Source organism: Microcaecilia unicolor, chromosome 8 (assembly GCF_901765095.1).
Source record: "Microcaecilia unicolor chromosome 8, aMicUni1.1, whole genome shotgun sequence".
Classification (NCBI taxonomy): Eukaryota; Metazoa; Chordata; class Amphibia; order Gymnophiona; family Siphonopidae; genus Microcaecilia; species Microcaecilia unicolor.
Window position 1 is genome coordinate 11353852 of NC_044038.1, and position 27053 is coordinate 11380904.

General features: G+C 44.6%; 1 protein-coding gene across 5 annotated transcripts; it reads left to right on the top strand.

Moving 5' to 3' along the window:
- The first annotated feature begins 145 nt into the window (after positions 1-145).
- On the top strand, positions 146-27053 carry PTCD1 (pentatricopeptide repeat domain 1). 5 transcript variants are annotated; one of them, XM_030211016.1, is made up of 9 exons: positions 146-228; positions 6570-7112; positions 14207-14347; positions 14467-14685; positions 15681-15782; positions 17989-18750; positions 22777-22893; positions 24704-24886; positions 26697-27053. In XM_030211016.1, exons 2-9 carry the CDS (start codon positions 6633-6635, stop codon positions 26865-26867), a joined length of 2175 nt encoding a protein of 724 aa, XP_030066876.1. In that variant the 5' UTR covers positions 146-228; positions 6570-6632; the 3' UTR covers positions 26868-27053. The 5 variants fall into 5 exon arrangements, with proteins under 5 accessions (XP_030066876.1, XP_030066875.1, XP_030066879.1 ...); XM_030211015.1 differs by having other exon boundaries at positions 215-301; XM_030211019.1 differs by lacking the exon at positions 146-228 and adding an exon at positions 299-333.

A 27053-nucleotide genomic window follows, 5' to 3' on the forward strand; every position in this document is an offset into this window, starting at 1 on the left:
GACGCACCTCGCGTAGATAACCTTTGCCCGCGCGGGCCTGGCTAATCGAGAGCCGCTTTGCAGATGACGTCGGGAGAGAAGACGCGGCGGCCCCGCGGAATGCCGGGACGCACCTCGCGTACATGACCTTTGCCCGCGCGGGCCTGGCTAATCGATAGCCGCTTTGCAGATGACGAGGTCAGGTGGTCTGGCTGGAGCGTGCGCGTGGCTGGGACTCACTCGGCAGAGGTAGGAGAGGGGGAGGGGGCAGCGGGACTGTAGCAGCTGTTCATTCCGGAAATCAGATCCCCTCTGGACCTGGGTAAGACCCTGAACCCTCCTCCATTACCTCAGGTGCATTGGATTGCTGTTGCTGTACCTGAATGAACGAGTTATTTTTCATTTCATTTTTACATCACCTGTCTGTGTTTCTGTCTTAGTGGCTGCCTGGCAGCTTTTAGTCCTGACTCTGTTGTGTGTTTCCTGTTGGTTTCCAGTTCCTGTCCTGGCCTGTAAGTCCTGCCGGGCCGCCTGCACCCAGGGGCTCAACTCCTGGGGAAGGGCGGTCAAGCGCAGGTGAAGTCTAGCTGTTCCTGTTCTGCCTGTCCCAGCTTGTTTGCCTCTGCTGCGGCTCCAGTCCGGGGTTCCAGTCCTGTTCTGCCTTGCCTCTGCTTTGGGGATGAGAAGCCTGACAGAATGCAAAGGCCATGAGCTCGGCAAGATTACCCTTCTGGTTGGGGTTCCAGAACTGTCTGAATTTAAGAAAGCATGGGACAGGCACATGGGATCTCTTAGAGAAAGGAAGAGATAGTGGTTGCTGAAGATGGGCAGACTGTGAAGTCATGTTTCTATACGGGACAGACCGAAGGTCCATCAAGCCCAGTATCCTATTTCCAACAGTGGCTAATCCAATTCACAAGTACCTGACAAGATCCCAGAACAGTAAAACAGATTTTGTGTCGCTTATCCTAGAAATAAGTAGTGAATTTTCCCAAGTCCATCGTAATAATGGCTTATGGACTTTTCTTTTAGGAAATTATCTAAACCTTTCATAAACCGTGCTAATCTAACTGCTTTTACCACATTCTCTGGCAACAAATTCCAGAGTTTAATTTCACATTGAATGAAGAAATATTTTGTCCAGTTAGTTTTAAATTTAGTACTTAGTAGCTTCATTGCATGCCCCCTAGTCCTAGTATTTTTGAAAAGAGTAAACAAGCGATTCATGTCTTACCTGTTCCACTCCACTCATTATTTTATAGACCTCTATCATATCTCCCATCAGCCGTCTTTTCTCCAAGCTGAAGAGCCCTAGCTGCTTTAGCCTTTCCTCATAGGGAAATGGTCTCATCCCCGTTATCATGAACTTCATGTCTTCTTTGCCTTCAGTGAGAAGTGTCATCTGATACCCTACTGCTTTGCTTCCACTCCACAGGTTTGTCCGGTTACCTTGTGGTTGAACATTGTACCCCAGTTGATCTCCGATGTATCCCTCACTTCATTGCAACTAGGAAATCCTCTGTGCTTACCTCAGGCTTTCTGGAATTCTGTTTCTGCCTCCACTGGGAGGTGGTTGTATTCATCTGGTGCCCTTTCTATGAAGAAACATATTTTGATTATTCTTGAGTCTACCCTCCCCCTGAGCCTTGTATCTTGACCTCTCATTCTAGAGCTTCCTTTCCACTAAAAATGGTTTGTGCATTATTGATACCTTTGAAGTGTGGGCGTGTCACTGTAGTTCAGTACTGCTGTTTTTAATGTGGATGCTTCCTCGCAGTCACACAACATTTCCTCCTCTTTTAAATGATGTTCTTCAGTTGCTAACACTATTGGCAACATTTTTCTACTCATGCTGGATACAGGGTCGTAAACCAGTAGTTTGGCTTTGCAGATGGACCTATGTAAAATACTACCACTACTTAATATTTCTAGAGCGCTACTAGGGTTACGCAGCGCTGTACAATTTAACATAGAGGGACAGTCCCTGCTCAAAGAGCTTACTACTACTACTATTTAGCATTTCTATAGCGCTACAAGGCATACGCAGCGCTGCACAAACATAGAAGAAAGACAGTCCCTGCTCAAAGAGCTTACAATCTAATAGACAAAAAATAAATGAAGTAAGCAAATCAAATCAATTAATGTGAACGGGAAGGAAGAGAGGAGGGTAGGTGGAGGCGAGTGGTTACAAGTGGTTACGAGTCAAAAGCAATGTTAAAGAGGTGGGCTTTCAGTCTAGATTTAAAGGTGGCCAAGGATGGGGCAAGACGTAGGGGCTCAGGAAGTTTATTCCAGGCGTAGGGTGCAGCGAGACAGAAGGCGCGAAGTCTGGAGTTGGCAGTAGTGGAGAAGGGAACAGATAAGAAGGATTTATCCATGGAGCGGAGTGCACGGGAAGGGGTGTAGGGAAGGACGAGTGTGGAGAGATACTGGGGAGCAGCAGAGTGAATACATTTATAGGTTAGTAGAAGAAGTTTGAACAGGATGCGAAAACGGATAGGGAGCCAGTGAAGGGTCTTGAGGAGAGGGGTAGTATGAGTAAAGCGACCCTGGCGGAAGATGAGACGGGCAGCAGAGTTTTGAACCGACTGGAGAGGGGAGAGGTGACTAAGTGGGAGGCCAGCAAGAAGCAGATTGCAGTAGTCTAAACGAGAGGTGACAAGGGTGTGGATGAGGGTTTTGGTAGAGTGCTCGGAAAGAAAGGGGCGGATTTTACGGATGTTGTAAAGAAAGAAACGACAGGTCTTGGCGGTCTGCTGGATGTGAGCAGAGAAGGAGAGCTGAGGAGTTTTAATGTTCATACATCCAATTTTTCAAGGTATTTAAGAGGCCAGTACACAGTTCCAAAGCTATACAAAAGTACAGGGATCAAAGCTGGTTGATGGCTCAAAGAGCTTACAATCTAATAGATAAGAGTGAGACAAATATAGGACAATCAAGCCATTGTGACATCACTGATGAGGTTGGCTCTTAGGCATTGGTGGAATGAGGCATTATGACATCACAATCTCAGCTCTGGATACCAGAGACTGAAACTCTTCACACTAAGGGGGGAAGTGGGCCAAGTATAGGACAGTCGAGCCATTGTGACATCACTGATGAGGTTGGCTCTTAGGCATTGGTGGAATGAGGCATTATGACATCAGAATCTCAGCTCTGGTTAAATCACTGCTATATGTAATACTACTACTACTACTTAACATTTCTAGAGCGCTACTAGGGTTACGCAGCGCTGTACAAAATAAACAAAGAAGGACGGTCCCTGCTCAAAGAGCTTACAATCTAATAGATAAGAGTGAGACAAATATAGGACAATCAAGCCATTGTGACATCACTGATGAGGTTGGCTCTTAGGTATTGGTGGAATGAGGCATTATGACATCACAATCTCAGCTCTGGATACCAGAGACTGAAACTCTTCACACTAAGGGGGGAAGTGGGCCAAGTATAGGACAGTCGAGCCATTGTGACATCACTGATGAGGTTGGCTCTTAGGCATTGGTGGAATGAGGCATTATGACATCAGAATCTCAGCTCTGGTTAAATCACTGCTATATGTAATACTACTACTACTACTTAACATTTCTAGAGCGCTACTAGGGTTACGCAGCGCTGTACAATTTAACAAAGAGAGACAGTCCCTGCTCAAAGAGCTTACAATCTAATAGATGAGTGAGACAAATATAGGACAATCAAGCCATTGTGACATCACTGATGAGGTTGGCTCTTAGGTATTGGTGGAATGAGGCATTATGACATCACAATCTCAGCTCTGGATACCAGAGACTGAAACTCTTCACACTAAGGGGGGAAGTGGGCCAAGTATAGGACAGTCGAGCCATTGTGACATCACTGATGAGGTTGGCTCTTAGGCATTGGTGGAATGAGGCATTATGACATCACAATCTCAGCGCTGGATACCAGAGACTGAAACTCTTCACACTAAGGGGGGAAGTGGGCCAAGTATAGGACAGTCGAGCCATTGTGACATCACTGATGAGGTTGGCTCTTAGGCATTGGTGGAATGAGGCATTATGACATCACAATCTCAGCTCTGGATACCAGAGACTGAAACTCTTCACACTAAGGGGGGAAGTGGGCCAAGTATAGGACAGTCGAGCCATTGTGACATCACTGATGAGGTTGGCTCTTAGGCATTGGTGGAATGAGGCATTATGACATCACAATCTCAGCTCTGGTTAAATCACTGCTATATGTAATACTACTACTACTACTTAACATTTCTAGAGCGCTACTAGGGTTACGCAGCGCTGTACAAAATAAACAAAGAAGGACGGTCCCTGCTCAAAGGAGCTTACAATCTAAAGAACGAAATGTCAAGTTGGGCAGTCTAGATTTTCTGGGTAGAGGTGTAGAGGTTAGGTGCCGAAGGCGACGTTGAAGAGGTGGGCTTTAAGCAGAGATTTGAAGATGGGCAGGGAGGGGGCTTAGCGTATGGGCTCGGGCAGTTTGTTCCACACGTGGGGTGAGGTGAGGCAGAAAGGGCGGAGCCTGGAGTTGGCGGTGGTGGAGAAGGGTACTGAAAGGAGGGATTTGTCTTGAGAGCGGAGGTTACGGGTAGGAACGTAAGGGGAGATGAGGGTTGAGAGGTAAGGAGGGGCTGCAGATTGAGTACATTTGTAGGTTAGTAGCAGAAGCTTGAATTGAATGCGGTATCTGATCGGAAGCCAATGAAGTGACTTGAGGAGAGGGGTGATATGAGTGTAGCGGTTCAGGTGGAAGATAAGACGTGCAGCAGAGGTCTGAACGGACTGAAGGGGGGATAGATGGCTAAGTGGGAGACCAGTGAGGAGTAGGTTGCAGTAGTCAAGGCGAGAGGTAATGAGAGAGTGGATGAGAGTTCGGGTGGTGTGCTCAGAGAGGAAAGGGCAAATTTTGCTAATGTTATAGAGGAAGAAGCAACAGGTCTTGGCTATCTGCTGGATATGCGCAGAGAAGGAGAGGGAGGAGTCGAAGATGACACCGAGGTTGCGGGCAGATGAGACGGGGACGATGAGGGTGTTATCAACCGAAATAGAGAGTGGAGGTAGAGGGGAAGTGGGTTTGGGTGGGAAGACAAGAAGTTCGGTCTTGGCCATGTTCAGTTTCAGGTGGCGGTTGGACATCCAGGCAGCAATGTCGGATAAGCAGGCCGATACTTTGGCCTGGGTTTCTGCAGTGATGTCAGGTGTGGAGAGATAAAGCTGGGTGTCGTCAGCATAGATGGAATCAAGATAATTATTGTAGGTGACCTCAATGTTTTTTTTGTAATTAAAAATTAGGAGGAAAAGACCTCATTCAGACCATAAACCACACTCATGGAACTTATTGTTTCTTATATATGTGATTAGTCAAACAAGTCATCATTGGTCTAAAAAAAAACTCCTGTTCACCGTTGTTGAATAGACAAGATACATGTTTATATACATATACTTTACTTCATGATAACTTTCTTTCAACAACTGTATAAAACAGAATTGTTACTTAACTTTGAGAAGCCCTGCTCATAAACGGCTTCAAATGCTCACCAAGTAAATTTTCTTATAAAATGCTGTCAACTCATGGGTAGAGGTCCCAACGGGGGGACCCGTTTGACTATGAGATATATTTTCAAAGCACTTAGCCTTCCAAAGTTCCATAGAAACCTATGGAACTTTGGAAGGCTAAGTGCTTTGAAAATATGCCTCTATGGCTTCTTCCGGAGACCCCACCTCTTTTTTTTTTTTAATGACGATCTCTTATTTATTTGTTATGTTTGTATCCAGTGGTGTGCTGGAGCAGGCTCTCACAGGCTCGCAAGAGCCGGTTGTTAAGTTTTTAAGAATTTTGGGAGCCGGTTGTTAAAGTAGGGCCCTCCATGGCTACTTTAAGAACTGGCTCCCAAAATGTGGGCTTGGGCCCCCTGCTGAATTATCTTTACTTTGCTGTGGGGATGCTGAGTCCTGCCAGCCAAGTAAATAGACTACTGCTGCTCCCTGCTCCTTGTTTCCAGCTCTGGGCAGCAGGCTGGGACTTCTCGAGCATGTGAGAGAAGTTCCAGCATGCTGCTCAGAGCAAGACGTTGGGAGTGGTGGCAGTCCATTTATTGACTGCCAGCAAAGGTATGCCTAGCGTGCCCGCACGGAGGGGGAAGAGAGAGGCAAGTGTTGCTCCCCCCCCCCCCCCCCCCCCGGCCACCCCTGGCCCTTCCAACTGCAGAGCTGGCTATGTCCGGAGAAAGAGCCTGTTGTTAAAAATTTACCAGCACACCCCTGTTTGTATCCCACATTTTCCCACATATTTGCAGGCTCAATGTGGCTTACATAATACCGTAAAGGCATTCACCAAGTCCGGTAGGGGACAAGTACAAAAGATGTTATAATGGGATAGGGAAGATAAAATTCAGTCAAGTTGGGTTAGGGTAGAAGGGTTTGATAATGTCCAATACGATCTTTGATGGTGAAGTGTTGCAAGGTTGAGGCATTTAAGTTGGGTCATTCGGGTATGCCTTTCCGAATAGGTGAGTCTTATGCCTATGTTCTTTATGTGATTGTGCTCATTAAAAACAAGCCATTCCCTTTACTTAAGCTTTGTCTCCTTGTTTCTTATAGTATTCAGAAAATGAAGATACACTGATGCAGAACTACAGGACACATTAATACAACCTGGCCATCATGAGACTTCTACATTTTCTGGCCTGCCAGTTTCCATTGGGACCATTTCGTCTGAATTACTATCATCGCACATTCTGTTTCAGTCCTCTGATGCCTGCTTCTGCTTGCTTGGGCCATAGCACGAGAAAAGCCTCATCTTGCGTTCACCTCTTGCTATGGACACAACAGCAGGGAATACGGAGGCTTTTAAGCTCTTCTCAAGCGCTGTGCACGTCGGGTGATACTGATTGGAAACAGGTCAGAACTGCAGGCGAGGGCCACCTCAGTAAGGAAGAAGAAGAAATTCATGAGGAGCGATTTGGGATGCTTTCTGATAAATATTCCTCCAGAAGAGTGTTTGTAAAAACATCAGCGGACTTGCAGAATTTAGACCTTGAAGAGGATGAGACAGAGGAGATAACACCGAAGCGCAGACAAGGTCGAAAAAACACACCCTATTGGTATTTCCTGCGGTGCAAAGCCTTGATAAAAGAAGGCAAGGTAGGTTGCGTGGTCTTTGCAGACTTTACAGTAGGCGTTATGGTTCCTCTATGGTTCTATTGCTATGGAATGCCAATGACATTTTTTTTTTGATCGTGATGTAACATTAGTCTGGAAACATGATCAGCATTTTTTTTTAATGTTGGCTGTGGCATTTTAGCAAGTGGTGCTTAATAAACACAGACAGTACTGACCACTAAATGTCTGTGGATAGTGGCAACATTCAACTGCTATCTGTAAGTTAGAACAACATTTCTGCTGTCCTAAATTTATCCAAATAACTATACAGACAGTGGTTGAATATTGCTGATTATTCGTAGAGTCAAGTGGAATATCCGGATAGTACAGAAGCAGTCTGTAAGAATTTTCAGTGGCATTATCTATACGATAATACAGACAGTACTCCACTACTGAATTAAACTCTATTTTTATTTTTACACTTTGATTAATTTACCCAAACAAACAGGCCACCATACAACTCTCTTTCAAATGTCACACATGTCCGTCATCCACTCAGTCAAAACAGCATTGTGTACTATGCACAAATATAACTCCTTCAAACACATACAGTCTTAATTAATTTATTTATTTGCCACATTTCCCCACCTATTTGCAGGCTCAATGTGGCTTACAATATAATACTAATAAATTCAGAAGGCAATCTCCTCCTGCTTCTACTGTTTAAATAACAAATACAAAAATGAAGGAGATATAGGAGCACAACTAGCGTTGTTTCTGACCAAAAAATGAATACATCTTTTAATCGTTTACACTTAGAGGTATTGCCTCAAAAACCCCCGGCTTCATAACAAGAAAGCTCACTGGGGCTGGGCTGTTTCATCACTGGCAAACACCTCATGTACAAGATTATTTCTGCTTTTTACATATATCTACTCATTTTCATTCTCTTATTATTTTTCTTACGATATGAGGACATATATACTATGCAAAAATTCAAGATTTAGGAGCTACTTAGCTTTATAGAAGTCCGGTAGTGTTTATTTTTTCTTTCTGATTTGACGCTAAGCACGACCATGACCAACGACGGCCAGCGTTTCGTTACCTGCCTCAGGGTCACATGGTCTGCGTCAATCTGCAACAAAAAGAAGTGTTAATGAAAGCCTTGCCCTTGATTCTGTAAAAATATATATCAATACTTCCTTCTAAATCACCTCAACTAGGAATCAAACAGCTCCAACGGACCAGCTTAAGAAAAAATGGCCTCTCAGGTTTAAATATATGTCCTCATATCGTAAGAAAAATAATAAGAAAATGAAAATGAGTAGATATATGTAAAAAGCAGAAATAATCTTGTACATGAGGTGTTTGCCAGTGATGAAACAGCCCAGCCCCCGTGAGCTTTCTTGTTATGAAGCCGGGGGTTTTTGAGGCAATACCTCTAAGTGTAAACGATTAAAAGATTTATTCATTTTTTGGTCAGAAACAACGCTAGTTGTGCTCCTATATCTCCTTCATTACAATATAATACAACAACAATCACATTGATGGAATAAGAAAATCAGAATATAGATAACAGATAAGGTGCAAAAAATATTAACCATATTAACGGAGTGAGAATTTCAGCATTGTTGCAGATAAGGTGCAAGGAAATTTATGTATAATAAGAAGTGGAAAATAGATAAAACATGACATAATGATATCAGGACAAATCATAATAATCAGTAATTAGGGTGTAAGTTAAAATAAACAAATTAGAAAAGGTCCATTTTAAATGTATCTGGTGAAGTTTAGGTGTTAGTTTCTTATGTGTTAGGCGGGGAGAGTCTGCTAGGTACGGACGGGGAGAGGAATCTTGGGGTGATAGTATCTGAGGATCTGAAGGCGACGAAACAGTGCGACAAGGCGATGGCCGTAGCGAGAAGGTTGCTAGGCTGTATAGAGAGAGGTGTGACCAGCAGAAGAAAAGAGGTGTTGATGCCCCTGTACAAGTCGTTGGTGAGGCCTCACCTGGAGTATTGTGTTCAGTTTTGGAGGCCGTATCTTGCTAAGGATGTAAAAAGAATTGAAGCGGTGCAAAGAAAAGCTACGAGGATGGTATGGGATTTGCGTTACAAGACGTATGAGGAGAGACTTGCGGACCTGAACATGTATACTCTGGAGGAAAGGAGAAACGGGTGATATGATACAGACGTTCAGATATTTGAAAGGTATTAATCCGCAAACGAACCTTCCTTAGCGTCCCTCCGGACCGGACCAGGATTGGACTGATGGGTTGTGCTCGCCTACCAGCAGGTGGAGACTGAGAAAAAACTCTGACTCTAGAGAGCCAATAGGAGCCCTGGCCATGTGACCTTAGCCCCAGTATTTTCTCAGTCTCCCAGCAGGTAGGAAGTGAGCCCATTAGTCTCTCTCCTTTTCTCTTTAGATATTACAGATATTTGTGATAATTCTTCTGTGCCTGGAATCTTATTTAGAGGCTTGACAGGGTTTCCTTTCTCTTCTTTCTTTGACAGCCTCGGGGGTGTTAAACTCGGGTGTCTCGAGTCCACCCCCCTTCCTCCCCATCTCCCTGGCTTAGCAGGGAAGGGCCGTCCCTTTCTCTGGAAAGGTGTACCGTCTTTGGGAGAGGCAGCCACTTTTAACAGGTAGCTGCTTTAAAAGAATTAAATCAAATAAAAGTAAATTCAAAGAAGCAGCCTTTCTTTCCCCAGACTTCTAACGAGCAGGCAGCTCCAGTGTTTTATTATGATTGAGGGGTTATAAAAAAACAAACAAACAAAAAAAAAAAACAAACAGAAGAAAATAATTCAGTATCTGTGACTTTAAACAGCGATTTTTCTCGTCAGATTTAATTTCCTCCATTTTCTTGCGTTTTGGCGGCGGCAGTTTAAACAAATGAAAAAAAAAAAAAGAAAGGTGCGAACCGCGTAAGCGCGGCCACCTGTTTTTTCCGATATGGCTTAAAAGTTCAAACAGCTGCTGTCGGTCAGCGTCGCGCAGTTCACGCAGCCGGAACGTGTAAATTTTGCTCTCCCTTCAAGGTTTCTTCGGGTCCGGTGCTGCCTCCAGTTTTTTCGGGGCCTTTTTCGCCGGCTGTTGTTTCTTCGCCGTTCCACTGGGCTCCGCTTGTTCGGAGGTGTCGGGCGCGCTGTCGACGATCGCCACAGGGCCAGTGGAGCGAACGGCGGCCATTTTGTTTCTCCCTCCATCTTATCAGTCGGGGATCTCTCTGCTGAAGGTAAGGCTGCAGTTCATAGAGCAGTTCGGCTCCAAGATGTGTACACTTTTGTATGTGCTGAACGGCGTATTCTAAAATGCTCTTCACATCAGCAGGCAATATTTGGTTGAAAAGGGGGCTCCTTTCATATATGGATATATAACAAGCTTTTCTTGTTTTAAATTTCTATGTATCACGGGGCTGTTAACACTAGTTTTTTCTGGTGCTCAGTCATTTTTCATTGCCTGGTGGAAAATCTACATCTTATCATAATATCATAATTCATTTCAAGCATTTTCCTCAATAGCTGTAGTATTATACAGTGTTTTAAGAACTTTAGAAACTTTCTCTATAGGCATAGAGTAAATTTCTGTCTTTCTCATTCCCTGGTGAATAGGACTACATTGTCTAAGAGTCAATTGATTGATACTTTGCAATTCTGACCATAATATCTTAGTTCCTTTCAAGCATTTTACTCCATGCCTATGATGTTATATAGTGTTTTAAGAACTTAACAGACACTCTCAATGGCTGTAGTGTTATACAGTGTTTTCTTTTTCCAACTTTAAGAAACCTTCTCTAGAGGCATACAGTATATTGTTCAGATGCCATGGGGATATATCAGCTCTTTCATATTTTCTGAGGGACAGTCCTGTCTACCAAGCTCCCAGTCACTCAGCTGCCTTAGCAGGCATGCTTTATTCATGTCTTCCCTTCTTTTCCAACTGCCTTGAAGCCTCTCATATTTCATTTTAGCTTTCTTCTGGTTTTTACAGGACATATGGTCACTTAGAGAATAAAGTCATCCTTTCACTTAAAGATAGTGGACGGTCCTCAAACCATCTACTCGTGTTTGTCTCTACTCTATCAGTGCAGCATTGGCAGATTATAAACATCCTGGTTTGGTCCAGTATGCCTATACATACCATCTGCTATCTCTTCCTCTTCCTTAGAGACCTGATGTTATATCAAGCTTTCTTGAATTCAGATTCAGTCTTGTCTACACTGCCTTCACCAAGTGGCTGTGGCACAACTTCACTTTTTTCGTTACAGGTAATTTCCAAGTTTGTCCTTTTTCATTTTCATTCTATGCGCCTTCACTCCAGAGTGTTCTTTCAATTGGAAGGGGATTCACTCACTTCCTGTGTATTTATACCATAGGTACATAAGTATGGTTATGCTGGGTAAGGCCTAAAGTCCATCAAGTCCAGGGGAAGGCGGTAGAACGAGAGGGCATGAAATGAGAATCTATTTTATTTCTATAGGCCCTGCTGCAGATAACATGCACTAATCTTTAGTAAGAAACTCCCCTAAGTGCCCAAAAGTCATGGAACCTTAGAAAAATGATGGCAGATAAAGGACATATGACCTATCCAGTCTGCCCATCCATGTCATCTATTCTCCCTATAATTCCTTTAGACATCCTATGTACTTGTCCCAAGCTCTCTTGATTTCAGATACTGTTTTCGTCTCCACCACTTCCACCAGGAGGTTGTTCCAAGAATTCGCCACCCTTTCCGTGAGGAAGTATTTCCTCGGGTTATTCCTGAGTCTATCCCCTTTCACCTTCATCCTGCGCCCCCTCGTTCCAGAGCTACCTTTCAATTGAAAGAGATTCACCTCCTTGCATTTATGCCACATAAGTATTTTTTATTTTTATTTTTATGAAGTCTTTATTGAATAATAATGCACAGAACCTGAAACAGAACACATCTTCCACATCGCATTACAAACCATTTGAACATAATACAATTCTTTTAGAGATGTGGCGACCTAATGATACATACAGTAGCTGAATAATGGTCTCAAGACCAATACAATGAACAGAGCTGATTGCATTAGAGCACTAAGTACACGGGTCAAGTTCTCCACCACAATACTTCAGTCTTTATGAACATTATAATTTTCCCCAACTCCTTCCCTCCCATAACTTTAAACCCCCCTTCCTCCCCTATCCATCCCTCCCCCCCATTTGAGCACCATCTAAACCTCTGGTATCATTCTGGTTATACATGATAAAGAAAAGAATCCCAAATCTGGTGCCATCTACCCAGTTGGTTACGTCTTTCTGCTTCTAATCTTTCCATCTCGCAAATGTGCTTCAGTTTTTGGGACCACCGTGTTATCGGAGGGACTGAGCACTGTTTCCAGGGGGCAGCAATTATTACTCTGGCGGCGCTTATAGCCTGCCTCAGGAATATTTGCTGGGCATGAGGACGACCCGCAGCGCCCACAGGGAATAGGAAAAAGGTAGGGCTCCACGGAATCGAGGTGCCCGACCACCTCTGCAACCTGCTACGTATCAACCTCCAATAAGCCCTGATTATTCCACATAAGTATTTAAATGTCTCTCTGTTAATTTTATTTTAATTACATTTGTACCCTGTGCTTTCCCACTCATGGCAGGCTCAATGCGGTGGGCAATGGAGGGTTAAGTGACTTGCCCAGAGTCACAAGGAGCTGCCTGTGCCGGGAATCGAACTCAGTTCCTCAGTTCCCCAGGACCAAAGTCCACCACCCTAACCACTAGGCCACTCCTCCAACCTTTCCTGCCCTTTCTTCTAAATTCCAGGTCCAACATAGCTCTGTGTTTCACAAAGTAATACTGCATCAGAGACCATTATTTTTATATATCTCAAAGATGGTCCGATAGCCTTTGTAGTGGCACTTATCCAGATAAATGATTTTGATGTTGACCTTCAACTGGGCAGACTGGATATATATATATTTTTTTTTTGTATCCCACGCTTTCCCACTCATGGCAGGCTCAATGTGGCTTAGGGCAATGGAGGGTTAAGTGACTTGCCCAGAGTCACAAGGAGCTGCCTGTGCCTGAAGTGGGAATCGACCTCAGTTCCCCAGGACCAAAGTCCACCACCCTAACCACTAGGCCACTCCTCCACTGTTGCTACTATTTGAGATTCTACATGGAATGTTGCTATTCCACTAGCAATATTCCATGTAGAAGTTGGCCCTTGCAGATCACCAATGTGGCTGCGCAGGCTTCTGCTTCTGTGAGTCTACTACTACTACTATTTAGCATTTATATAGCGCTACAAGGCGTACACAGCGCTGCACAAACATAGAAGAAAGACAGTCCCTGCTCAAAGAGCTTACAATCTAATAGACAAAAAATAAATAAAGTAATCAAATCAATTAATTTGAACGGGAAGGAAGAGAGGAGGACGTCAGACTCACAGAAACAGAAGCCTGCGCAGCCTTCTACATGGAATGTTGCTAGTGGAATAGCAACATTCCATGTAGAATCTCCAATAGTAGCAACATTCCATGTAGAATCTCCAATAGTATCTATTTTATTTTTGTTACATTTGTACCCTGCGCTTTCCCACTCATGGCAGGCTCAATGCGGCTTACATGGGTCAATGGAGGGTTAAGTGACTTGCCCAGAGTCACAAGGAGCTGCCTGTGCCTGCAGTGGGAATCGAACCCAGTTCCCCAGGACCAAAGTCCACCACTCTAACCACTAGGCCACTCCTCCACTTCAGGTCTTTATCTGTCAACATCTACTATGTTACCTGACAAATTTTAAATTTGGGGCTCAATCTTAGATTCAATGACCAGAATATCTTGCCTCACTTGGTTCGTCTCCTTATGATCCTCACCCAAACTTGAACACAAGGAGACTCGAGCAAAATTAGCAACAGCACACTGTGAATTTCATTAAGAAATACTTTGGACTGTTCAGCCAGTTGATCCATTCTGCTGGAAGACAGAACGATGAACGTAATTATTCCACCAATTCTTTGTCATCGTCTTTGAATCCTATGTATGTTAATGGAGAGAGAATTTGCCTTTTAAGCGGATAAGGGCAATCTCGGAATTACATGATACTCTATTTAAGAAATAGTCTAGACTTGAATGTACACAAATATGTTTCGTTTCCCTACATCTCTAGTTAGCAGAGGCCCTGGACCTGTTCGAGAGACAAATGCTGAAGGAAGAGCGTCTCCAGCCAGAGGAAGGCAATTACACGGTACTCATTGGAGGCTGCGGTAGAGCTGGTTACGTGAAGAAGGCCTTCAAACTGTACTCTGATGTAAGTACTCTGCTCCTAGACTGCATGGTTCAGGCCTTGATGGTGCCTGAAATGTTACACCGAAATCTTGATCACAGTAGCTTATGATGGTGTTTCCCTTTTTGTGTTTTCTGATTTAGATGAAAAAACGGGATTTAGAACCGACGGATGCCACCTATACAGCTTTGTTCAATGCTTGTGCGGAGTCTCCCTGGAAGGACTCGGGTCTGGAACATGCCTTAAAGCTTCATCAAGAGCTCAAGTGTAAAAATGTCCAGCTGAATCTAATCACATACCAGTCTCTACTGAAAGTTTGTGCCATCTGTTCAGATCTTAGGGCCTGCTTTGACATATTTAAGGTAACATATCCAGGAGGCCCTTTCTGACTTATTCTGTAGGCAGGGAGTCTGGCGCTTGGCACCTGGATTTTCTGTTAGTAATAATGCACGTTAGTTAAAGCTAAAACAGAAGGCATGGAGGGTAAGTACAGAATATGCTGACAAATTAAAATTAGATGCCCAAATCAAGAAATGTCATTTTGAATCTTGGTATTTCTTAAGGACAAGTGCTCTATAGAATTCCTGCTAGCTTTTCTTCTGGGGATACTTTGGGACTGGACCAGCTGTTGGCTCTCATCTCCCGGTATTATTCCTACACTGACTCCTTTATGTTAAAATTGTTTTATTGATGGCAATCAAGGCTACCTCTCTACCCTCATCTCCCCTTATGTTCCCGCCCGTAACCTCCGTTCACAGGATAAATCCCTCCTCTCAGTACCCTTCTCCACCACCGCCAACTCCAGGCTCCGCTCATTCTGCCTCGCCTCACCCTATGCTTGGAACAACCTTCCTGAACCCTTACGCCAAGCCCCCTCCCTGCCCGTCTTCAAGTCTTTGCTTAAAGCCCACCTCTTCAATGCTGCGTTCGGCACCTAACCCTTACCGTTCAGTGAATCCAGACTGCCCCAATTTGACTGCCCCTATCGGACCGACCGTTCACTTGTCTATTAGATTGTAAGCTCTTTGAGCAGGGACTTGTCTCTCTTTGTTAAATTGTACAGCGCTGCGTAACCCTAGTAGCGCTCTAGAAATGTTAAGTAGTAGTAGAATCACTGCTAAATCAGATTTAGAAACAAAGTAAGGCGCACTGCGGGGAACAGGAGGTAGGAAAGGAAGGGAAAAGGAGAGATGCTGGATTCACAGAGGACTGTGGGAAGTGGGGGAAGGAGAGGAAGCAAAAGGTAGAGATACCAGATTCAGCCGGCCCTATAACTGTGTTATCACGTTATATGTGTGAAAATATGATATTCCCCTTCAGCTGATTGATACAACTTTTTTTTTATATATATATATAGGAACTAGTACATAAAGGTCATAGTGTCACACAGGACACCTTCAATATCCTGCTGATGGGCTGCATAAAGGACAAGGAGACTGGCTTCAGATGTGCCCTACAGGTATCTTGCTGTCCGTCCTGGAAATAGCGTCCATTCTTCATTTATTCGTCATTTCTGTCATTTTCTTGCCTCTTCTGGCTCACTTAAATGGGGTCAGTCTTGCTTTCTCTTCAGTGCAATGAAAGAACTGATGCCAGGTAGAGCCTAATATGAGTGAGGCTGCAGATCTGAAAGTGTGCCAAGGAAGATGTAGAATTTCAAACTCCAAGGAACACGTGGCTTTCAGAACCTTTTTTTAATTAGACTTGGCTAGGTTCTGTTCTGTTGGTGTATCTGTACTCTGACACAACCTTTTACAACGAAAGAACACAACTATTGGACCTGGGGGAAGTATGACAGTGGTGCAGTGAGCAGTCACCGTTTCTGGCTTGGAATTATCTCTGATGTAAGACTGTTATTGGAAACATATGGGGGGGGGGGGGGGGAATTATTATGAAGGTTTGTAAAATCATGGAAAATGTAGAATAAACGTATAGGGAACCATACTTAGGATTTCAAATGACACTAGGACTAGGGCCTATTCCGTTAAACTAACAGGTAATATATTATTTACCGGTATTCTGTATTGTCCAAAGTGGTGAAGAGCAAACCAAAACAATTAAAACAAATGGTTTTTATTACCTATGTTACTGAATTCCAAAACAGCAGTAGATTAAAAACATATTTGAGAAACTGATTTCTTCAAATAATACATAATTCAGTTATGGAATTTGTTGCCAGAAGATGTGATCAAGGATAGTAATATTGCTGGATTAAAGAAAGATATGGACAAGATTGTGGAGAACAGGCCCCCAGGCACCTCTTAGCCAGGTAGATTTGGGTTCCCCAGGGCTTATATTTGGGAGTAAGTAACGTGGAATGGATCATACCGCAAAGCAGCAGTAGTAACATAGGTCCCTGTTTACTAAGGTGCACTAGCGTTTTTAGCGCATGCACAAAATTAGCAGGTTCTAACTGTGTAGGCGTCCATAGGAATATTGTGGGCGCCTATACCGCACATGTTAAAAGCACTTAAGGCGCCTCTAGTTCGGCTTAGTAAACAGGGTCCTTAATGACAACAGATGAAGACCTGTATGGTCCTTCCAGTCTCAGGGCCACCGAGAGACTGGGCTGGGCCCGGGGCAAGGCCGGCCCCGGCCTTGCCCCCCCCCCCCCCCTCCAATACCCCCCGAGGTCGCCACCGCTCCCCCCCCCTGAGGTCACCGCCGCCGCTCCCCCCTCCACCCTGAGGTCACCGCCGGGCCCCCTGCATTGAAATCATAGTCTGACCTCCGTGAAAGCAGCGCTGCAGGCAGCAGAACACCTCCCTTTAGCACTCCTTCCTTCCTTGTGTCCCGCCCTCGCGGAAGTTACGTCACAGGGAGGGAAGGAGGGCTGAAGGGAGGCGTTCTGCCTGCAGCGCTGCTTTCATGGAGGTGAGACTGCGATTTCAATTCAGGGGACAGACGGTCGACGATGGAAGGTGGGCGGGACTGTGGCGCCGGGCCCCCTTGGAGGCCCGGGGAATTTTGTCCCCCCTGCCCCCCCCCCCCCCCCCCGGCGGCTATGTCCAATCTGCCCAGTAATTTGATTGCATCATAGCTTCCTTATCATCTGCTCCAGACCACTTCTAGATGGGGATACTGAGAACTACCAAATGAAGTTACCTTATTAGGTCCTGTGAAGTCCTGAGCCACTCAGTATTTCTTAGTCTCCCCAGCAGATGGCAGTCTGGCCTTCTTTAGCAGACAATTAAAAAAAAAAAAAAAAGCTTACAGCAGATTTACTTGAGTTTGGCCTTTGGGAACAACAGACAATTAAAAACAAAATCCTTCAGAGAGTACTTGTTTCAAGAACACCTGGTCTGCATCCTTCCAGTGTTCCCGTCAATTTGGCCGCAGCATAGCTTAATCGTAGTTTATAGGAAAACAATGTGACATTATATCTGTCCCAAAGCTATGCCTAATTATAGGGTAGGCAATACCTGAAAGCTACCGACTTTTCAGATTATTTTTCAGAATTAAGTTATAAATGGGTGCGTATGGACTGTAGAAGTCTCTGTATAACATTGGGTTTTTTTTCACTTAACCGAGCAGATCCCAATTTTAAGGCTGAGTGGAGCACATTTTACTACAACCACATTGAATCCAGGAAAACACAAATACGTGATTCAAGTTTGATACCAAAAGCACTTTGTTTGAGAACTGTTCTTTCTTTCCTTCAACAGGTTTGGCAGCAGATGTTGAAACATGGGCTAAAGCCCGACAGTAACAGCTACAACTTGCTGCTCCGCGCTACGAGAGACTGTGGGATAGGAGACGTCGCCATAGCCTCCGATCTATTACTGAGAGATGAAGCGCCAGCGCCTAGACCGTTAAAGCCGAAGAGGGGCTGGCGTGGTGAGAAAGTGAAAGGGCGGAAGGAAAGCGACAGCCGTGTCGCAACTGAGCTAGGTGTTGAAACCTTAGACAAACGGATTTTTGTAGATGCTGACGATGGTTCTAAAGAGAGTGTGCTAAGACAGAAAAACGAAACGAGGGACCAGAGTTTGCTTGCTATCGAAGAGGGAAAGAAGCTTGTTGATCTCAAAGTCTCTGGTGAAGAAAAGGCTTTAAATAGAATTCTGAGAGTGTCGGAGCCAGGTGAAGGAGGTACGGACCAGCACTCGGAAGCCACACACCACCTACCAAACTTGCTAGACCTGAAAAGACCAAGTGCGAATGTGGTTTCGTTAGGGAATGTGGCCACAGCATTTGACCGTCTGGCTCTGATTGGAAGCCTAGAGGGCTTGCTGGACAAAATGAAAGACAATAGTGTGGTGCCCGACATTAAAACTTTTACGCTGTTGGCCGAGATCGTGGCACCTGAAAAACAGTCAGAATCCTTCTTGTTGAATGTCATGGACCAGCATAAGGTTAGGGCAGACCTGACATTTTTTAACACTCTGGTGAGGACGAGAAGTAAGCTTGGGGACCTGGAAGGAGCAAAGGTGAGGACTCGGAAATCGTCATCGCAGGCTGTAGCCATAGGCGGTCAGTGACTCGCTTGTTTGGGGAGGCTGAAGGGGTGGGGCGGGGCAGGACAGGATGGGCACAGACAGACCCTTTCAGTGATGTGACAATTTTAAAAACGGATATAAACCTTGCCATATGCACATTTCATGTATGTATTTAAACAATTTATAGCTGCTATTTCCAAAGTTCAAAGTGGATAATACTAACGTGCATAATATAAATACAAAAAGGCTGTTATAAAAAGTAGACCGATACACATATATAAAAACAAAGAAATAATTTATTCAAACCAAGATAAAAGCAGTACCCGACGTGGCCACGTTTCGCCCTCAGGCTGCATCAGGGGTAAAACTACAAATAAAAACATAAAAATAGTGATATCATCTCAAGTTATGTACATATATATATATATATATATATATATATATATATATATATATATATATATATATAAAGTCATAACAGCAAATTATAAAATAAAGCACAATAAATACATTACACATTCAAAAGTAAAATGGAAGAGGAGATAAGACAAACCACTTTCCAAACATATAAAAGTGTATAAAACGTTGGATGGATTTAATCAAATCTAATAATGTATCAATACATACCTAAAAATCAGGGGTTTTTATATATGTGTATCGGTCTACTTTTTATAACAGACTTTTATGTGGCAAGTAGACTGTTGCCTTTTTTGTTTTTCTTTTTAGTATACATACAAATACATAAATCATGGACCATAATTTGCCACTGTCCCACCTATGACCTAGTTCACAGAACTTTCCATAACATAAATAAAACAATTTGGATCAGCATGGAATTCAGCTCCCGTTGCCCAACTGATTTTTAAACTTTATTTTATATTGATCTTTAAAGCATGTACAAAAGCAGAAATACCAATACAGTTCTTATAAACTGCTAATTTCCTTACCAGTTTATTAAAGATAAATTACATATTAAAAGAGTAACCACAAACACCTACAGTGGGGGAATGAAACTCACAGCCATTACCCTAATAACAGAAATTCAAACGCTCCACCAGCAAATAGTTTGGAAATAACACAAACCCTGCCAAAAACATATTCCAGACATACATAGCGAACCTGTCATACTAAAAAAAAAAAAAAAAACATTACTGTCCAGGCCTCATACAGCAATAACCCTACCTATATAATGCAGCACCCTGGAGTACCAATATACTTCCTGCAGGAAAAACGGAACAAGCCAGACTGCCACAGATCCTACATGGAAACTAAACACAAGCAGAATACAGACAAAGCCTCAAATACAGAATAAGGGATCAGAAATAGAAATCTGAAGAAGTCATTCTGCAGGCAGTAAAACATTGGAGAAACAGAAACATATTTTCTTCTGTAATATGTGAAATAATAAAGGTATTGGGCTTCCACATTTCAGAAGCACTTAACTGAAAATACAATATGTTCTACCAGGCTCTGATTTTCAGTTTCCTTGTGCTGATCTTCCTCTAAGTTCTTTTCCAGGTCCCATTTTCATTTCTTCTCATTTCCCCTTCCTCTCTGTATCTCTGACATTTGATTATTCTGCATCATTGATTTTCTCTCTGTAACTCCACTTACAGCTGGTTTTACCCCACATTCTCCCCTTCTCTCACCTCTAGACCTCAGTTTCCCTCTTTTGACATCTCACCTGTGAGTTTTCCATCTTCCACTCTCAACATCTCCTCCTTAGCCCTCATTCATCTTCTTCCAGGTCTCATTTCCTCACCAACCTTGCATGTCATGGAAACCCTCCTGGCATCTTTCTCCTATCTTCTACCCAGTTTTCCCATCTCCTTCTTGCACCCCTTTTACACTTCCTCTCAACCCTTTTTCAGATCCTTTACAACATCTCTTCATCCCTCCCTCCAGGTGCTCTTTCCCCTTCGTATCCCCCCTTCATTCACTCTGATCCCTTGTCACTCTCACCCTTTCCATCCCTCCAGGTACTATAAGCTCTTCTCACCCCCTTTCCTCCGGTCCACTCCATTCTCCCCCTAGCCTCCTTCTCTCGCCTACCTTTCTATCAGCAAACAGGCCCAACATTACAGCCCCCAATCTAAAATATTAGACCCTTTGCCAACGCCAAGCATCAGCCCCCTTGTCTAGGGCACAGCATAAGATGCCCTTCCTCCCAGCTCCAACATCAGACCCTTTCACCCTGCCCTATTCGTCGTATCAGACCACATCTCCCACCTCCAACTATGTGTTCCCCCCCCCCCCTCCAGCATTAGACCTTTTTCCTAGGCCCAGTGTTAATCCCCTTTTCTCACCCCCACTCTCCTTCTTCTAGGGCCAGCATAAGACCCCTTCTTTCATCCTTAGCCACATCACCTGGGAACCAGTGTAGCTCAGCAAACAACAGGGTCACTCATATATTTAGTTTTGGAAAAGATCAGCCTGGCAGCTACATTTTGAGCAGTTTGTAACCTCTTCCTAACCATAGTGGTGCAGCCTACGTCCGAAACGTTGCAATAATCTACCTATGATAAGACCAAAGATTGCACCAACAATCTCTATTAAAACAATGGTGAATTTTTCTTAGCTTCCTTTAATACACCAAATGCCTTTTTAAGTACTGCTTGTGAATTATTTTCCATGGACAGATCCTATCCATCACAATACCCAATATTTTCAGTTCCGTTTCTACTCTCAAAGGGATGCCATCTGATCTTAACTGTAGTTCGGAGCTATCAGTGTAAGATGCTGTAACAACTAAATATTTTGTTTTATCTCTGTTTAGTTTGAGACGTAGATAGGTTGGGGCTGTACCAATGCAATACTGTGACCAATATATAGATTTAATATCATCCTTATCTTTAGCAAAAGGGAAATACAATGTAATATTGTCCATACAAAAGTCACTTAATACCCTTCCTTTCCATAAAAGAAACAATGTAGACATCAACACATTAAATAATTATAGGTGAAAGGGGGGGGACCCCTGTGGTACCCCACTAACTGATCTCTCTCTCCCCCGCGGTCCAGTAAACTTTACATTAGTCGGTGGCAGAAGCAGAAACATGATAGACTGCCTTCCACAAGCCCCTGATCTTCCCTCTGCCTCCTCTGATGCAATTTCCTGTTATTGTGGGCAGGACGTGGCAGAGGGAAGACCCAAGGGGCTGGCCAAATGCAGCCTGTTGTGCTGTTGCTGCTGCCGGCAACCGATGTAAATTTTACAGTACTGCAGGGGAGTGAGGGAGTAACACCGGACCCACAGGGAGGAGGATGGAGGGGCGAGATACCAAACCCGCAGGAGGGAGGGGGCACTGAAAGCGATGTGATGGGGCTGCCCAAGCAAGTTAGCTCAGGGTTCCATTTTCCCTTCTGCCAGCCCTGCTCCCATTCCCTACTGTCAGACCCCTTTTCCTACCTATCCTGTACATATAAATTTCCTGCATAGCAGCGGGAGCTTGTTTTTAGTTGCCAGCGCTCTGCCTCACCTACACCAGTTCTGGTCATTGCACCATGCAGGAACTGGACAGCAAATACTTCCTGTATCATACAGGAAATACTTGCTGTCTCATCTCTACAGCCACAGCGCGTAGGTAAGGCAGAGTGATGGGAACTGAAAACAAAGTCAAACTCTGTTTGATGTTCAAAGAGGCTAATTTAGTAGCCTAATTCCTAAAGATAGGAGCTTTCAAAGGCTTTGGGCTTCTAAGATGCTAGTCACATCTTGTCAAGTCATTCTAAGACCTTTCTGCTTTATTGTTTCCCATTGTGCTCGGCTCTAAAATCACTCCCTTACATAAACAGAATGCCAAAGTTATTGTTTGCCACGAGTATGCTCAGTTTTTTTTTTCTCTCTCTCTCTAGTTTCCTTTGCTCTGGCTGCTTTTGCAGTCTAGACTGTAGCTAGGCTATGACTCAAGATTTCCTGCTTAGCAGAATGGCTGGGCTATGAAACTGTCTAGGGGATGGTGTGAAGGCCCTGGCCATATTTCATACGTGTCTAGGTACATGCATGTGTTGTTACAGGAACTGCTGCCTATGTTGGTGAAAAGGGGAATGGCACCTGACCTATACACATTTTCAAACCTGGCGATTGCCTGTCGCAAAAAGAAAGACGGACTTCAGCTGCTCACAGACATGAAGGTACAAAGTTGTCCGTTTTCACGAAGAACACGCTGCAGCTCATGTTTTTATACCTGATTCAGAGAAGTACAGGTATTTAGTACTAGATCAGTTGCAGCTAACTAGTACTGTTAACTCTGCTCATGTATGACTTGACAAGCCTGAAAGTGCAGATAATCCAATTATTTCCTCATCTTACTGTCGGACTTCCTCCCCCATTCAAGAACAGTATTTTATCTACTATAATAAAACGCAGCCTCAACGTTCTGAGGACACTGACGTCACTGAAGTCACTCACACACCGGTTCGTGGTTTCATGGTGGTGAAGCCACCACAACATCTTCATGCCCCGCCCTCGCGTCACACGTGATGACGTCGAGGGCGGAACACGAACACAAATTAACGCACGGGGAGCAGTAGGAAAACACGCGGAGCGTGTTTCCCTACTCCTCCCCTTCCAACAAATCCCAGCCGCCGCTGACGTCCACATGAACCCCGCCCCTTTCGCCACATAGCCCCGCCCACGGTAGCACACGCTTAACCTCACCAACCTCCCTCCCTCCCTCCCTCCCTGTCACCTCCCCTCCCCTTACGCGTGTCTCCCTGGTGGTCTAGAGGTACCTGTTCCGTCGGCCCAGGAAAGAAAGAGCCCCCTCTTTCCTCCTGTAGCGGTGGCTTCCTTTCTGCATGGTGTGGGAGTCCGGCTCTCGGCGTTTCAAAATGGCCTCCGAGAGTTCAAGCTGCCTCGCGAGACTTCAACTCTCGCCGGCCATTTTGAAACACCGAGAGCCGGACTCCCACACCATGCAGAAAGGAAGCCACCGCTACGGGAGGAAAGAGGGGGGCTCTTTCTTTCCTGGGCCGATGGAACAGGTACCGTAAGGGGAGGGGAAGGGAGTCCCGTGCCTGCTAGCGCCCGTTTCATCGGCGCCAGAAACGGGCCATTTTTACTAGTAAGAAATAAACCAATTATATTTCAAAGTAATTTCTTTGGATTTGCTGGTTTTACTTAGCCCCCATCTATTCCTCTTCATACGTACTGCTTGTTTTGTTAACTATTAACCAGAAGGAAATTATAATTACTAAGACCAGTGGCGTACCAAGGGGGGGGCGGTGGGGGCAGTCCCCCCGGGTGCACGCCGCTGGTCTTAGTAATTATAATTTCCTTCTGGTTAATAGTTAACAAAGCAAGCAGTACGTATGAAGAGGAATGCACGCCGGGTGCACGCTCGTTCCCTGCTCCCTCAGCCCCGGAACGGGTTACTTCCTGTTCTGGGGCAGAGGGACCAGGGAACGAGCGTTGCCGACAGACGCGCGGCACCCCCCCCCCCCCCAGCGGCATGCAGGGTTGTCGTTTCGCCGGGGGGGGGGGGGGGGAGTGCCAAGCGTCTGTCGGCAACGCTCGTTCCCTGCTCCCTCTGCCCCGGAACAGGAAGTAACCCGTTCCGGGGCAGTGGGAGCAGGGAACAAGCGTTGCCGACAGACGCATGTCACCCCCCCCCCCCCCCCCCAGCCACCCTAGGAACGCCAATGACTAAGACAAACAGAAGCTACTTTGCTTTCTGAGCATCTTCTAACCCTAATTAGTAACAGGTTTGTGGCAGTAAATTGTAACATCTAACTTTTATTAAATAAAAACTACAGCACAGAGATGTGCATTTTCTAAGAATCTAGACCTGCAGGAGAAAGATAGTCTAGTAGGAAGTTTACAAGTTCTACAGCCATGAGCTTCCCCACAGAAGGTGTCAGCTATCCAAAAATACATGTTCACCTTTCATACCTCACTTCCTTGAGATCTGAATGTTCTAACGGTGTTTCTAACATTTTTCAGACCTCAGGGATGCTGCCTAATAACTACATCTACGGTGCCCTTATTAATGTTGCAGTTAAACAGCTGGATTATGTTTACCTCAAGGCTATCTTAAAAGACATGAAAAAGAACATGGTCCCTCCCAATGAGATCATCATCCGAAATCTGGAGTTTGCAGCCAAGTACCCCCCTAAATTTGACAGAGTAAGTATCTGAGAAAGAAGTGAAGGAAAAATGATGTCTTAGCTGATCGTTTTCTTTCCTTTAGTCACAGCAGACGAATCCAGAGTACCAAACTGGCATCTGCCACATAGGACGGTATGCTTCTTAGTCAGTTAGTATTTCTTGTGAGAGAACGTCCACCGCCTGCTGGAAATAGAGATATAACTGACCGACCAAGGAACACACACCGCCCTATATAACAGAGTTCAGTTTGGTACTCGCTATCTCCACTTGCTGGTAGATGGTCACAACCCACAAGTCTCTGCCTTCATCTGCTCCTGATTTAAGGAAGTATAGTTCTGCCATTCTGAACTCTTACAGGTTTGCCCACATTTCTGCGAGATGGCATCAGTGCTTGAGTGAAGGGGGTAGGCTTTTATGGACTACACAGAATCAAGGCAAGTTTTGTATACTCTGCTGAAGAATGGCTGAGTCAAGAAAGCTTATCTTGTGTGCAATACATGCCACTCCTTCCAAAATTATGCAAGTTTGTCATAATATAAACAATATTATAGCCCCCCTCCCTGTACTGATACCATCCATATTTTTCCCAGCACCCATAGCATCCACTTTTTTTTACTGCCCCCTCCCTCCTTGCATCTACACATAACATCCATCTTTTTACAGCCCCCACTCCCTGCACCCTCACACCATCCGTGGGGGGGGGGGGGGGGTTCCCAGCCCGCCCGCCCCTGCATTCTCCCATGAGGAGGAGGAACTACAGTACAGTATTCATCTTCAGAGGTGCAAACCAGGATGAATTCCACATATACCTCATTCGATCTCTATACAACCTGTATTTGTTATCAACCGACTGGGCAAGCGCCTTTGACGGTATTATGTAAGCCACATTGAGCCTGCAAATAGGTGGGAAAATGTGGGGTACAAATGCAATAAATAAATACATATCTGGAAGTACCTCTTTGGGGCAGGCAAGAATCCCACTCTTTCCTGCCCACTGCCATTGCTCTGGGCCGGTGCGGCCGCTTTTTTCTAAATGACCGAGACTTCCTGCGGCAGTCTCTCGAGATTGCCGCTTGAAGTGTCGGTGACCATTTTGAAGAAGCGGCAGTGGGCAGGAAAGGGTGGGATTCTTTCCTGCCCCCTAAAGAGGCCACTAGACCACCAGGGCATGCTTAGGTAGGCCCGGGGGGGGAGAGGCAGGCAGCCAGCCAGCCTGCCCTTACCACGGCTTGGGGGTGGTGAGGGCACCGGCCATCCAATTCCCCTCAGCGTGCAGATTCTGTGCAAAAATGTTGAATTCTGTGCTCCACAGTTGCACAGAATTTCAGCAGGATGCGGTTTTAACTTTTATTTTTTTGAGCAAATCTAATAATTATAAATTTAAAAAGATAAAATGATACCTCTTTTATTAGACTAATTAACTAGCTTTCAAAGGCAATATCTTCGGGTCAGAAATGAGCAAAAGATGACGAACAACAGAATATATAAAAGCATTCCAGAGACAGGGCAGGAGGTAGGGGTAAAAACAGGGACCAACTCTAGAAATAGGCAGTCTTGAGATCAGTGGAGTTATTGTATTTCTGTTGAATAAATACCTTCGAGAAAGTTAAGCAAAGAGATGCAGTGACCTGGATTTTTTTCTTTCATTTTACGTTAGTGGGGAAAAGCCTTAGACGGGTCAGCCTCATTGTGTCCGAGATATGGACAGGTGATAGTGTGGTTTTTTTTCTCCTACTTTCAAGGACTCTGACTGTAATCAGAACAAATGTTGGATAAGAAGAGGTGATTTTAACTTATGTTTTTTCATGGGGGGGTTCTGTTTTTTTAGTACAAAAGGAAAAATGTATTTTTGGAAAAGATTGATGGTTTCCGAGGTTACTACTACAGCTGGTTGAAGCGGATGCCCGCAGAGGAAAGCCAGCACCCCTGGGCCAAGTACCAAACCCCTAAGCAGCAGCCTACAACTAGCGAGAAAGAGACTGATGATAGAACGCCATAAAGAGGCACAAGCACTTTCTTCTGACTGCTGCATGACACCTTAATTTGTGCCCAGGAAGTGCATTTGAACATTAAATTGTGTAGTACTTGGTAACGAGCTAAACACAGTATTCTCTTTCTTTTCTGGGAAGCAAATATTACCTTTTGTCAGTGAAAAGCACTTTTCTATGTACCTATCGATGCCTGT

Coding starts and splice junctions, on each gene's coding strand:
- PTCD1 (XM_030211016.1), top strand. CDS start 6,633: ATGAGACTTCTACATTTTCTGGCCTGCCAGTTTCCATTGGGACCATTT. Junction 14,686..15,680: donor CCTGCTTTGACATATTTAAG/GTAACATATCCA, acceptor ATATATATATAG/GAACTAGTACATAAAGGTCA. Junction 24,887..26,696: donor ACCCCCCTAAATTTGACAGA/GTAAGTATCTGA, acceptor CTGTTTTTTTAG/TACAAAAGGAAAAATGTATT.